This window comes from Eublepharis macularius, chromosome 11 (genome assembly GCF_028583425.1).
Source record: "Eublepharis macularius isolate TG4126 chromosome 11, MPM_Emac_v1.0, whole genome shotgun sequence".
NCBI classification, from domain to species: Eukaryota; Metazoa; Chordata; class Lepidosauria; order Squamata; family Eublepharidae; genus Eublepharis; species Eublepharis macularius.
Genome location: NC_072800.1, coordinates 82,599,254 through 82,613,094, shown reverse-complemented (window position 1 = coordinate 82,613,094; position 13,841 = coordinate 82,599,254). Strand labels below are relative to the sequence as shown.

Here is a 13,841-nt window from a genome sequence, read left to right as displayed (position 1 = left end):
TAAGTAAAAGAATACAGTTCAGTAATGAAGTGAATATTAAGGCATTGTTCTGGAGTCTGGACTCGGTTATATTTATTTGAGGTAAATGTCACTGGTTTTAATGGAGTGGGTTTCCAGATACATGTTTTCTGGGTGGAAGGACTATGACTTTCATGTTACCTAATCCAATTAAACTGAAATAGGTACAACAGAATGTAAGCCAATGAAGTCCCATTCACTAGAGTGGTAGTAGCATGTCAGCCGTAAGCATATGACTTGTAAATATGTCCATTGATATCAATAGGGTTTACTTCCAAGTAATATGTTCAAGGTTGGGTTACCAGCCATTGTAAACCCACCATCTGTGCCCGGTAAGGCTTGTGGGCAAGACTGTAAACCATGACACTGGAATTCTGGTCAAGTTATAAAGCGGATTATTGGCTCCAGTTAAAGCCATATTAGTAAAAAGTTCACAATGAATGCATGTACTAGGATCGTGTACCTGGCTCATATGTAAAATGCACTTTAGCCCTAATATCAAAGTAAATCACATTTCCAAGGAATGAATTGCCAGCCTAAATTCTGCAAATATTAAACTTGTAAAGACAGCAGAGGGAATTTGATTACTGGGAATAAAGCATATTTTAAAGCAAGCATTTAAGGGTTTTCCTTCTTAATTTAGTAAGACACTTACTGTGATGTTTCTAATAGTTCAGTGTTGATGCTTTCTATTATTATTATGACATATTTCAAGGATGTTTCTTTCTTTTTTTAACTTCTAAACACTTCTATTAAAACGTGTAAAGGTTTTGATTGAATTCCCAGTTACCTCACAACATAAAATCTATTTTTCTTCAAAATTATGTATCCAACAGAACATTTTGCACCCTGCCCCCAAACTGTGGGTGACTTTAAGGTTTCTACTTTTTCAATATTTTTTTTTAAATTTGTGGGTGATCAGCATATGAAGTAGCCTATAAGCAGAATATGCTTATCAAGAAAATGTTACTAGAAAGTGAAAAAAAAAGTTTTATATTAGCTGTAAGCAAGAGCTACTGAATGAGAGAGCTTTTTTATTATAAACTGTTGCGAATTATAAAGAAACACACTGTACAAATTTATAATATAAAATACCTTCCAATAAAAGCAATTATTGAAGAGACTTTACTGGTGCAAAGAAGTTGCAACTCCACCACAGAGTTGGTTGACAGGTCAAGGAGTGGTTTAGCATTTCCTCTGTGACTTCCAGGTGATCACACCCATGTAAGCAATTGCTAACTCTGAGCTAAGCAGGTTTACACTCCATATTTAAGGTTAGGCCTTCTATATTCATATATTCTGGGAAATCAAGCTTTGGCTAAAATGACAGAACAATACACTAGCACTATAATTTAACTTCATCACCTTGTGGTGATCAGCATTGGTCAACATTCTACCAGTCAGAACTAACAATTCCTCTTATAAAGAGCCTCTGGATTTCTTAGAAGTTAGTATGAATGACACAACAGCCTTATTATGGAAGAATTTTCTCCTCCAACTAGCAAAACAAGTCCTGGTCTAGTGTACTCAACAAATGTGGCAAATGGCAATTTTAATATATTAGTCTGTCAATTTTTTAAAACCCACAGTTTTTAGATAGTTTTTTTAAAAGTGAAAATAAGAATGGAAGGTAGAGACCGTAGAGCGACTTCAGTCATCATTCTTCATCCGTAATATTAGTCGGCTGCTGTTTTGCTAGAGTTCAGTATGTGTCTCCTCAGGCTTTTCACAAAGACCTGAAGAGAGGAAAAAGTAACGCATCATTAAAACATTCAACAATTTGAATTCTGTTACAGCTTTTCAATCCAACTATACAACTTTTCATTCTAGGAGCTCTGGGAGAGAATAATGCAACAAATCATAGTTAAAGCTAAGTTATCTGTGTTTTATTTTGAAATACATTTTGGGCCTATGAGCTACTGTCAAGTAAGAAGTACCTCAGACCTCCCTGATCATCACCTTGACAATAAGCCAATCTTTTTGAGGGTTTGGCACAGCTCTTTACAACAGAACAACTTTAAAGAAGGACAGCAAGTTTTCACAAGTGATTTCATAATTAAGGGTATTTTAAAACTTAAATTCAGGTTTCTTTATATACATGCAAACCCACATGTGTGTATATGCGTGTTTCTTTTTTTTTAAAGTCAAAACAAAATCCCAATGTTAAAATGATATTTTACTTGTTTTTTTTAAAAAAAAATATGAATGAAAGACAAGGTCATTAAGCACTCAGTTCTGAACCATATCTTTGTCCCTTCAAAGCATGAATTTATAGGACACATTGCAGGAGAAAGATATAACGAAACTATTTATTTATTTATTGGAAATTCTCTAAGTCGTTTGGGGGGGGGAACCCTCAGTTAAATATGAAACTGTAAATTTTCATAAAAAGAATTACATCCTTGAAGGGAAACACTTTCTCAGTCCCAAAGACTGTATTCCAAATGTTAGCCTAATTCATGAGCCCAAGAGAGAGCTGTATTGTTCAGAATTGTGTCGTAGAGCTTTGGGTTTGGCAAATTATCCTGAAGAGCAACTCTCAGTGAGGACTAGTCACCTGGAAAACATCGGCTTTCAAAGCTCTGCTGTTAGAGAAATAATAGACATGTTGGAATGAGGGGAAGGGAGGAGCGGAAAGCAAACCACAAGCTTTTAGAGTAGAATAGATACATTTCCCTGCCTTTGCGTGACTTGAAAATGCATGGATGGTTTCTGCTCAAGCTTCCTACATAAATAAATTCACCTTTGGGATGAGAATGGAAAATTTCAGCCAAAGAGAATAATTTTGCAGAGTTATGAGCATGTGAAGAGGATTATTATAATAGAAGTCTCTATGTTACCTTAATGATAAAGTTGGGGCAGGGGAGGGATATGGAAGCTACAACAGTGTATTGTATTCTGATGGTAAATTGAGCGGCAGAAGTCCATACGTTAACCCAGAATATACTTGGCCTGTTTCCTAATTCTGATTATTACAAACAAGATCATTGCTATGAATCTTTTCAAAGTGTCAGCTAGAAACCAGAGGATCAACAAAGTCTGGAATGTACACAATCCAATATCCTGCTCCCCCATCCCCAACCTCCCCCAAATCGTTTAGGCTAACCATCTGACATATTGAGAGCCAACAGCTCATCCTGACATATATCAAGATTTCTACAAAGTCTTTGGGACTATGCAGAACTCAGCCTTCTGGTTATGGCAGAAAATTAAAATATGCATTATGTTCCAAAAACAGTTCCCTGTTCCTTAAATTGGGGGAGGAAAAGAGCAAGGAATGTAAAAAGTGTGTTTCATACTTTTTTGATTCCTTGTCTAGGAAAAGTGTAGCATAGAGAATTTCAATGAGATCAAAGAGCACTTTTGACAGATAACCGAGCTACAGTTGTCTATATCAAAGGGTTTCATCCTTTTAACACATTACACTGAAGTATTTCTTGGCTCTTTAGTCAAACAAGAGATGCAAATGTCATGTAAACATCTACAGAATACAAGTAGAATGTGAAGGGGAAAGGGTTGCTGAATATGACATACTGGTACCATATATTCTTAAGAAATCCATGCAGCTTCTCCCATATATGCCTTCTGAGAAGACCACGGCTTTGATACATTTCCATTGTGCAATAGAAGAAGTGCCTAGCTAATTAATTCCAATTCTAGTCAACTTCTTATAGGCCACCCCAAATACACGATATTCCCTGAACTTGGCTTTGTGAAATGTTTCAAAATATTCAGATGCACACTGTTTGTAGTTTGCTTCTCTGTGAAATTCCTCAGCTCATAATCAACTCTTTGCCGTAGGCAAAGCCTTTCCGTGGGCCATTTGGGTTCCTGAAAACGTTAGTTTTTCATAAATCTACACACGCATCTAAAATAGTATCTTGAGTATATTTTGACACAGACTGTGAGGCTGATGTGACTGACTGCCAACATTAACGCAAGTTTATAACAAAGCTGTAATATAATATAGATGGGGAATGAATTATAGATGTACAATGTACATAAGGATTGTACTATGTTTTCTCCTTCCTTCCTTCCTGTGCAGTGTCCCCCTATTAACAATTCCTGGAGAATTCTACTTTTATTCTCTTCTAGTCGCCAAATGTGACTCTCTTGCTAATCTGGAATCTGATTCCCTCTCCACCTGCAGTTCAGGAGAGCTGCTTCGTCTTCCTTTTGCTGAAGAGGGTGATTTGAATTAATTTAAGAATTGTGCATTATGGCTTCTTTTTTCCCTAAAAAAAATCTACCTCTGAGCTTGAATTAGTATGCTCTTTTTTTATGTTGAATCTTTCCGATATTAAAAAAGGAACGGCATCGACCATGACTGTTAACCTTTTCCTTCTCTCTTGCACGTATGGGCTTTCTGAATCGCAAGGCTGCCATGTTTGCAGTACTTGAAGGTATGAGAAGGTCAAGAACACGGAATGCTATAGCCTACTCCTGTACTTCTGGATTCTATACTGGCCAAAAATGGAAAACTTTTTAACCCCCCCCCTTTACTTTCAATAGTTGCTCAATTCTGCAAAGCTGAATGCTCATTTTACAGTCTGATGTGAGGTCTGTCCTTCCTTCCACAATTAAGTGCACATCACCGCCATCCTTACAAGGCTTTCTTTGAAGATACTTTGATTTCAATAGAATTAGCTTCCAAAGAAGTGTACTAAGGATGGAATCCTATACACAGTTTCTGGGGAGTAAAACACCACTGAGGATTTGCTTTGGAGGAAATATGGTAAGATGGAGACTGTTAGAATCACAACCTAACTCAGCAACCTGGAAGTAAGTCTCACAGACTGGGATGAAAACAGGTTGTTGGAAGACTGTCAGTTTCTTTGAGATTGTTTCCAAGAACGCGGAAGACTGAAGATATATTTTGATAGGCTTCTATACCATTTTATAAAAATTTAAATCTGAATAAGGAAACCGTTATTGCTGAAACCAATCAGGAAAGAAGACAAAAGAATCATCAGGCCCTTTTAAGCTCATCATCCCCTCTCTAAACCCATTTACTTGCAAGTAAGTCCTACTAAGCGCAATAAGACTGCCTCTCACATAAGCATGCCTAGATTGCAGCCTAACTTATAACTAGCCTTCGCTTCCATAAGCTAAAGCTTACTTTGGCAGATGCTCCAGGACAGGGAATTCATTACTTTTGTCTTTAGCATAAACACACAACTTTTAGCATGCTTTTGGCTAAGATGTAACAGCAAATTACCTCATGCGAAAGCTACAGGCAAGCTTGAATCAGATCAACATATTGGTGAAAAATGACTCATAAAATCAATCTGTTTCTTTCTGTCCTTTAATTTCCTATTCTCTTGATCTCTATAGTACTTGGGGGGGAAATCTGAGGGGGGGGGAAAGAACAGATTGTGGTAAATGCATGTTGTACATGCTGAGGCCACTGCGTTTTGCAAACTGTCTTCACGAATCGTTTTACTAATACATTAGGAAAAAAATAAATTAATGATCTATCATTGAAAATCTATAACTGTAAATAATGTGTCTATGTATATGGCAAAGAGGGCTTTATAATAGACCTTAGGTATTTACCTTCGCTTACGTGCAAACTTCCCCTGTTCTAGCACCTTTTATCTCCTGCACTAAAAATGTCTTTTGTACTTTAAATCAATATTAGATCTATCAAATCTCCAAACGACACACAAGCACGGGTTCTTATGTGACCCACCCTTTCCCCCCACATTCCTACTCTTCTAGAATATTTTAAAACCCAAAATAGTAGTTTTAACTTTGTTTAAATGTTACTGGGTTGGATTTAGACGTGAGATTTCTCATCTGCGACTTGTACCAATAAGATCCAATGGAAATCAAGATGGCCCAAATGCCTTTGTTAATAGGGAATTACCTATCCAGACATTCTTTGGAATGATGTCAGAGGACCAAGCAAAAACATTACAATCTTTAAAAAAAATGTTACTGGATAGAAATCAAAGAAGCTGCTGCTCAAGTATCATTGCCAATCTGTAGCCAACCACAATGATTTTTAGCAATGTCATGTTTATTTTTCATAATCCCCCTTTTCCAGGGTTCTAGATGTCACAAAAATAAATGTTACAAATGAACCCTGGGAGTAATCCAAACCCTTTAAAACCAGTAAGGAGTTTTGCCACAGCTTCCATTGGGCACGGGATAGCATTCCTTGTGCTTTGTATGCAAAGGAGCTTTTTTCAGGTGTGGTAATAACGAATGCTTAGCGGAAGCCTCCAGAACATTCAGCAGGAATTTTTTAAAATGGCGTGTTAGAATCAGAGCAAGAATTTAAGGGCTGGTGTTAAATCCCTGTAAAAGAACCCACTTTGCACACACAGAGACACACACCCCTCTATGGCAGGGCAACGTCAATGCTTATTCAGCGACAGATATTTTTCCAAACAGCTTTTGCTGCACCAAAGCCATGCAACTCGGTTGAAGGGGGAGGGGGGGAAGAGACGCTGTTGAGAGAGAGCACATGTTACATCAGACACAGTACCTGATTTTTCAATGCACAACTTGTCAGCCAGAAAGTCTGCCTCCTGGGCGATAAGTGAGAATATTTCATCTTCATACTGTTCTATGATAGTTTCACACTGAAAGGAGGGAAAATAGTTGCTCTCTAGCAAAGAACTAAACAAGACCAAGTTATACAGAGGAGCAAAGAAGTACAGTGTAAAAAAGGCCATGTGGCGTGTTTGGCTTGTGCAACCTCCTGATCACGTTGTTTTATTTCTCTTTATAAATGAACAACACAGCCAAGATTTCAAGGTATGCTCATTCAGGATCCATTTCTGCTAAAAGTGCCTGCTTGCTTTATGAGGTTTTTTTAAAAAAAAGAACCATACTGAAATTGTGAACGTTTTTTTCTTATGGTGGTGTTTACTCTCATTATGAACCGGTCAGGAGACATTTATACCAAGTCTTATTTTTTAAAAATCATTATATAGATTTTCTGCATTCTAAGACATAAGCACCCTTCCTTGGTTTGGCTTTTTACTGAAATGCTGGCATCTTTTAAAATGCTAAAAGCAACCAGCAATCGGGACTTGAAGCACTGGTTAGATTTCGAATTTTCTGAACTGTGGCCGCTGCCTTCACACAATCTCATTGGGCGACTGGTTGTAATGCTTGGCTCAGCAAAGCAATTTTAGCTGTGAGTTAAGTGTATACCTTGCTGTCCTTAAAATTCCATAATGGGTCGTAGGAAAAGAGTAATGAAATACATTTAAAAATAAAATAAAAATTTAGAAATGTATTTCAGTCAGGAGGCCAAAAATCTAGCACAAAGGCTCCCAACTTACGCTCATCTCCAATGATGAGAGATAGTGTATAGTATGAGAGATATGGGTACAATTCCAGCACACAAAATTAAACACAATCACAAAATGTGAGAATTTCCATTCTCATCTCAAAAGAACCAAGGCAACTGGCTTTCTTGGTGACTCTACTAAGCTGTTACTGCTGCTGAATTAACATTAATGTAGCTGAAATTAGATCAGAAACGTAATTCTAAATGGATTCATTCTAGAAGTAAACTGCTTTGAAAACAATGGGATATACTCAAGGCTTCGGATTGGAGTGGAAATCTATCACTATTCACATCAGTTTTAGAGACTGTTTTTAAAAAATATAGTGAGCATTCTTTGACGTGCCCGTGACGCTCGACATGTGAAAAAAAAATGACGTGTTGTTCTATGAAAGAACACTGTGGCACCAGGCCAGTGTGAGGAGCCACGCGCTTGCTTCAGTCGGCTCTAGGCCTTCGTTCTCGCTCAGGCCATGGGTTCCCTTTCAATGAGGCCCAAGAAAAAAAATGGATAACGAGCATAACTTCCCCTTTCCACACCAGTCCAGCACTAAATATTCAAAATAACATTTGGATTGTTAATCTAGCTTCAAAACTATCTGCTTCTTATTGAAGTCAGCAGTAGAGAGAAACAGATGTTTTGTTCTTTAAAGAATCTAGTTAGAGAGAATGGCAGCATGAAAACAGACAGTAACAGCCTCTACCTATGTAACTAATGTACTGAATTACTCAATATTTCATTGTATATGCAACGCTTTCTCAGAAAAACCAATAAACCATGCTGCACTGTTTACTACTAGTAAAAAGTATGCAAGAATAGGGCAATACAATGAAAACCATGAGTTTACAGTGAATGGAACAATTTAATATGCAATATCAAATATTATGCTAATAGCAATTCCGCCTGAAATGTCAGCAGGTTATTATGATGTCTTACCGCATATTTTAAGGGCTTATAAGCATCAGAATAAAAAAAGTATTTTTTATATTCTGCATAGATTTCCTCATCCTTCCGAGGAGCATATCTCTTGAATATTCTTTTCTTCGTGTCTGGATCCTCTTGGAGTTGGTAATCATTCATTCGATCACATATCTTTTCCAAAACATCCGTTAAAAAGGTCTCAGATTTTGCAAAAGGGATCTAAAGGAAAAGGGGAAATATTCTTACATATATACAATTTTTAAACTTCAAACATTATCAGAGCAAAGAATATGAACTTACAGAAGCAGAAATGGCTAAGAACAGCCAAAGGAAGTAGTCAACATACCTCCACATCTGCATAACTGCTGACCTATATATCATTAAAATATATATCATAGCACATAAATCATTAAAAATGTCTCCTGAACCTAAATGACACTTAAAAAACTAAACATTTTAAGTTTCCACAAAACATTCCTTTTAGATTTGAAATAAATTTTAAGCACATTTTGGAAACTCTATGTACAAGACTCAGCAAATAAAAAGAGAAATGTTCTTCCAGTGCCCAGTGTTTTCTTCGTGGGACCCTGAAAAGATTTCTCTCTGGAGTCAGATTCACTTCTTTAAATGGAGCAGAGTTGCTAGAAAGTCACTCTCCCTCCCCCCTTTCCCTTCAGTTGGTCTATCTTACTTGCTGTTCGTCAACTCAGATGCAGCTGTTTAATGCCTCCCAGGGGTTTTTGCAAAGAAAATAATCGCTTACAAAATATAAGTTCTCCCAGGTTCTACTATTTCAAGCTTTATTTTCAAACAGCTGGTCCATGTCTTCGCCCATTCCTCTTCCTTCAGAGTTAAGCCAAAATCCAGCGGAAACATTTAGAACGCTACCTACATACTTAGTGGGTCTCCACAGCTAGTGCTGCAGGGGTCAAAGAGCACCCCTCGCCCTTGGTAACCGGGACAAAAAACTTCTCTCTCGTCTAGACAGGTCAAGGTGCAAGATGCGCCTATCCCTGTTGCTTCTTCCGGAAGGGGGCGTGAATTGAAGCCAAGTGCACAGTAAACAACGGGGCTGCATCCCTGGGCCTTTAGAAGATTTCCCCCCCTCTCCACCCTCTACTGATCAAAGTAGGAAGTTTTCATGACAACCATAGTCAAAGGGACTGAATCACAAATGAACTCGATTTCTGCAATGTTGATATATCCAGTCTCCATTGTCTCTTTTCAGGCTCAGTATGAACCCTTCCGGTCTCAATGATTACATTACAGAAGCACTTTCATATGTGTGCTCCATTTACACAAAGGGTTTCCTTGCTTCACCACCATCTGGCTACAAATCAGATAAATAAAGGCAGGAGAATTAAAATTAAAGCTTAGAGTCCCTCCCCCCCCTCCGCCACACCCCCCCAACCTCCTGTGCTTCTTAAACTAGGCCCTTTTATGAGACTTTTCTCCTCTAACCCCAACCTCATTTTGTATTAGGAAACGTAACTTTTTATGAAATTCGGGGGAAACCCCAAAAAGGTAAACTAGAGAAGAATACCACAAGAATAATTAAACAATAGTGGATAATATGGAAGGAATTTGTAGATGACGAACGCAGACTTCAAACCAGTTCAAATTTTATACAGAATACTCCATACCTCTGTGCCGTTGTCAGTCTAATAATGGCCAACCATAATGACTCCCAAGAAGACCACGTGAAATACGCTATTCAGGGTCAGTTCTCCCCTCATCCCATCCCAGTACACACATCACGATTTGAGATTAAAAAGCCAAATACCCTGACATTATCTGATTTTAGTGGAACTCTGCTTTCAGGTGTTTAGGATCAGAGGGGAAACAAAGCGACGAGTTGCTTGCCTGTTTCTTTCCAGCACCTTCGTACTTTTCAGAATGCCGTGATATCTGTGTTTTCCAAGACAATTTTTAAAAAGCTCCTTGTAGAGGCCAAAGATTTGATGAAATGGCTGCATGATGTGACGAGGAGAAGACTGTTAGACGCAGCAAGTTTCAGCTGAGATGTAACTGAGCCTAGCTTTGAGCTATCCAGTCTTAAAGCTCTAATAGCCACCATCTAACACAGAATTAATAGCGCTTAAGCTCATTGATTTCAATGGGCTTAAGCGTGCTTAACTCTGTGTTAGATTGTAGGCATAGTGGATTATACAGAACAGTATATCTACCATATGAAAGCAAGGACAGTTATGTTTTTTCAATGTTGAGTGAAAACGTAAAGCAGTTAAATAGGATCGAGATAGCTAAAATCACATGCTAGGTGTTTCTTAGCCAATAGATTTTTTTTAAAAAGACCTAAAAGTTGTTCACAGCATTGGAATGGCAATTAGACTTTACTTTCAGGGGGAGGAGGGAATAAGGTAGTCTGCTTGTAGGGTTCCTCATACCCAGTCCATCAAAGAGCATTGGACTACGAAAATTACATCCCATGTAAACAGCAAGTATCAATGCAGACTGTAAGTTGCCTGAGATTCTAAGAATGCAAACTGGAATCTCAAAATATAAGAAAAGTGCAAATCTGTGCAAGTATAAGCATATTTATGTATCAACATCATGAGGAATCAAGTGTTCTTAAACATGCTGGACTGATAACATTAATGTGTACTTCAGAAACACAGGTTTAAAAAAACCTAGAGTTTTTAATAATAGGTGATTAAAAATTGCCTTCTTTCTTTGTATATGTCTTCATGAGGTTTACACATACCTATAAAATAGGCTTTGACTGAATAAGTTTCATACATTTATCTTTTACACACAATTTTATGGTGCACAATAAGTATGTGTATTTGGGTATACATCTGAACAGAGAAAGGACTGGATTAAAAAAAAAAGCTTATTCCATGTGTATGCCATGTTAGAAGTAAATACATTATTGCATTACGTTACGCGCCTTTTAGCACACTCTCTATATTTAGCAAAATCCTTCTAAACAGAGTGAATTACTTTCTCTTCAAACACGCACCCTCTCTTTTGGGGAAATGATGAGAATTAAACTCAGTGTGAGACTTCAGATGAGCTTCCTTTTCCCACATAATTATTAAGAGATTAAATTCCACTTCTGCATAACCTTAGGTACCACTTTATACACAGAATTGTACACACTCATTGCAAATATACAAGCACTCCACTAGTCCATGGTGATCTTTCACAAATAAAATGAGTACTGCTAGACATAATCAAATCATTTCTGCTGTGTCTCTGTAGCCATTCTTTTTTATTAGAAAACAACCGGGATTTGCATTTAAACCAGTGCATTTAGCTGGGAATACATACATTTCCTACAAAGCTGTATCACAGCTGGTATCACCGCTATCAGAACTACATCCCCGCCAAAGTTAAGTATACTTTAAAATTGTTTTAGCAGTAAAAGAGCAAAGAAAAGTATTTGGGCAAGTGGCAGAAAATGAAAGCCTTTCTTTGGAGGGTCTGAAGATTTTGAATGGTACTTGTCAATAAAGCAACTCCTATTGTAGTCACACCGGAGACGTGGGCCTCCACCCCGAAAAAGCTGTCTCAGAGATAGTAACCTCATTAAAATATGAATAACAAGGCAGCCATCATTGTAAAGAGAGAAAGGCATCTTGCTCCGCATCAAACTTTAGCTGCTATCGTTGGTTAACACACACACACACAGATAAATAATTCGACACCCTGAAAAACTTGATTCCCCACTTCCCTTGAATTTTCGTTGCATGTGCAGATTTTAGTATTGGATAGATTACTTAAAACACTTCCAAATCAATCTGCACTGCTGATCATTCAAAGCATGTCGGCAATAAAAACATAAAGTTGATTGAGCCAGTAATTCAAAATGCTGGGGGGAGGGGGAGTTAATACCGATACACAGAGCCATGCGCACACAGAGATACAAATCGGTTCCAGAATATTTTAGCCAATTTTAAGCCCCATGATGGAGAATTCATTACAGGCTACAGAGATGACACCTTCATAACAGTCAATTACAAGGACGCTCGTGAGCCAGTTCATTACTACGTCTCTGCTAATCTCATCGTAAATTTCTGCTTTGATAGAGAGACCAGAACCAGCCAACAAAGCAATCGGCTTGTGGATATGGGTTAGGAAAAAATAAAAATGTAACTGCTACAGATGGACACCTTCCAAAATCCAACATGCCAATCAAAATAGTTTTCTGAGCAGCATATTCCATGTGAGAGAAAGGGGGGGGGGAGATTCTCCTCTTTCGTCAGTGTTTCCCTATGTATGAATTATGCATGTGTCCAACTACCTGTGTATATAAGTTCATGTCTGACTGTGTGCAAAGCTTTTTGACTTGATGTGGGGGGTGGAGGAACAGTTTCTAAGAATTTGGAAACAAGCATTTTAAAAAGTGTTTCATGTAGTTTAATCACATGCTTTTAATTGGCAAAAGTCTTCCAATCATTGCTGATATTTATTAAGAGTCAATATTTAAAAGCGAAAATTCAGAGCTTCCCCCCCACCCCGGCTCTAGGCCAGAACAGCAGAAACATGAATGCTGGGCTCCTCAAAAGGCTGATGGGATATATAATTAGCTATTATGTTAATTGAATCCGCTGTGAGTTTGTTGTATGAGATTTCTTCATATAATATGCAAATGATCTCCAAGGTTTAGTTTTATTAGACAATATAATTAGAAATCCTTTTAAAGGAGAGAATTCTAATGAGGCATTATAAAGGTTGGAAAAAATGTGTTTGCTATGTGGGCCTACCACCTGGGCTTGCTTAATTAAAAAAAGACTTTATTCACCAACAAGGAAAAAAAAAAGAAATCAAAGAAAGTTTTAAGCATTTACCAGTATGATTTAGAAACAGAAATTTGTGGTGAAAGTGTGCATGAGATTGGGTAGAAAGGAGAAGATAAATTCTTGTGACCTTAAAGCATGTCATTTTCTCCAGATGTAAGCCTAATATTGCTTACTTGGATGTCAACTCCCTGTCTCTCTATAAATAGAATTCCCCTATGCCGTTTCAGAATACCTGACATTCATTAAAGGAGACAATTCATGGAAAAAGTCCCACTATTATTATTATTACTGCTAAGACACGTAATCCGAACAGAGGAAGGTACTTCAGATTTTGTGGTGTAACCAGGGCTTTTTTTCAGCAGGAACACAGTGGAATGGAGTTCCAGCACCTCTTGAAAATGGTCACATGGTCGGTGGCCCCACCCCCTGATCTCCAGACAGAAGGGAGTTTAGATTGCCCTCCGCGCAGCAGCGTGGAGGGCAATCTAAACTCTCCTCAGTCTGGAGATCAGGGGGCGGGGCCACCGACCATGTGACCATTTTCACCAAGGGCAATTTAAACTTTAAAAAACTCCCCCCTTGTTCCAGCTGACCCAAAGTGATGTCATTGTGTGGTCCTGAGTTCCACCACTGAGTTCCACCACCTCTTTTCCCAGAAAAAAAGCCCTGGGTGTAACTTATCAGCGTAACTTCATTATATGTAACAAATACTGACATTTTAACATCTGGAATTAAAATCCCTCCTTGGAAGTAAAGAAATTTTGAACTTTGATATTCCAGAGCTCGTTGTAGATGCAACAGGTACATTCTACTTCATGTCACACCACCACTAGTC

The 13,841-nt window shown here is 38.0% G+C and overlaps 1 protein-coding gene across 1 annotated transcript in view; it reads right to left on the bottom strand.

Annotated features, from left to right (window-relative positions):
• Window positions 1-1,137: 1,137 nt before the first annotated feature.
• Window positions 1,138-13,841, bottom strand: part of CNPY1 (canopy FGF signaling regulator 1) — a 48,043-nt gene continuing 35,339 nt past the window's right edge. Inside the window, exons 3-5 of the mRNA XM_054992003.1 lie at window positions 8,259-8,462; window positions 6,512-6,608; window positions 1,138-1,754 (exon numbers count right to left, since the gene is read on the bottom strand). Of these exons, the coding sequence (XP_054847978.1) occupies window positions 1,714-1,754; window positions 6,512-6,608; window positions 8,259-8,462 (342 nt within the window). The 3' untranslated portion in view covers window positions 1,138-1,713. The remainder of the gene's footprint in view (window positions 1,755-6,511; window positions 6,609-8,258; window positions 8,463-13,841) is intronic.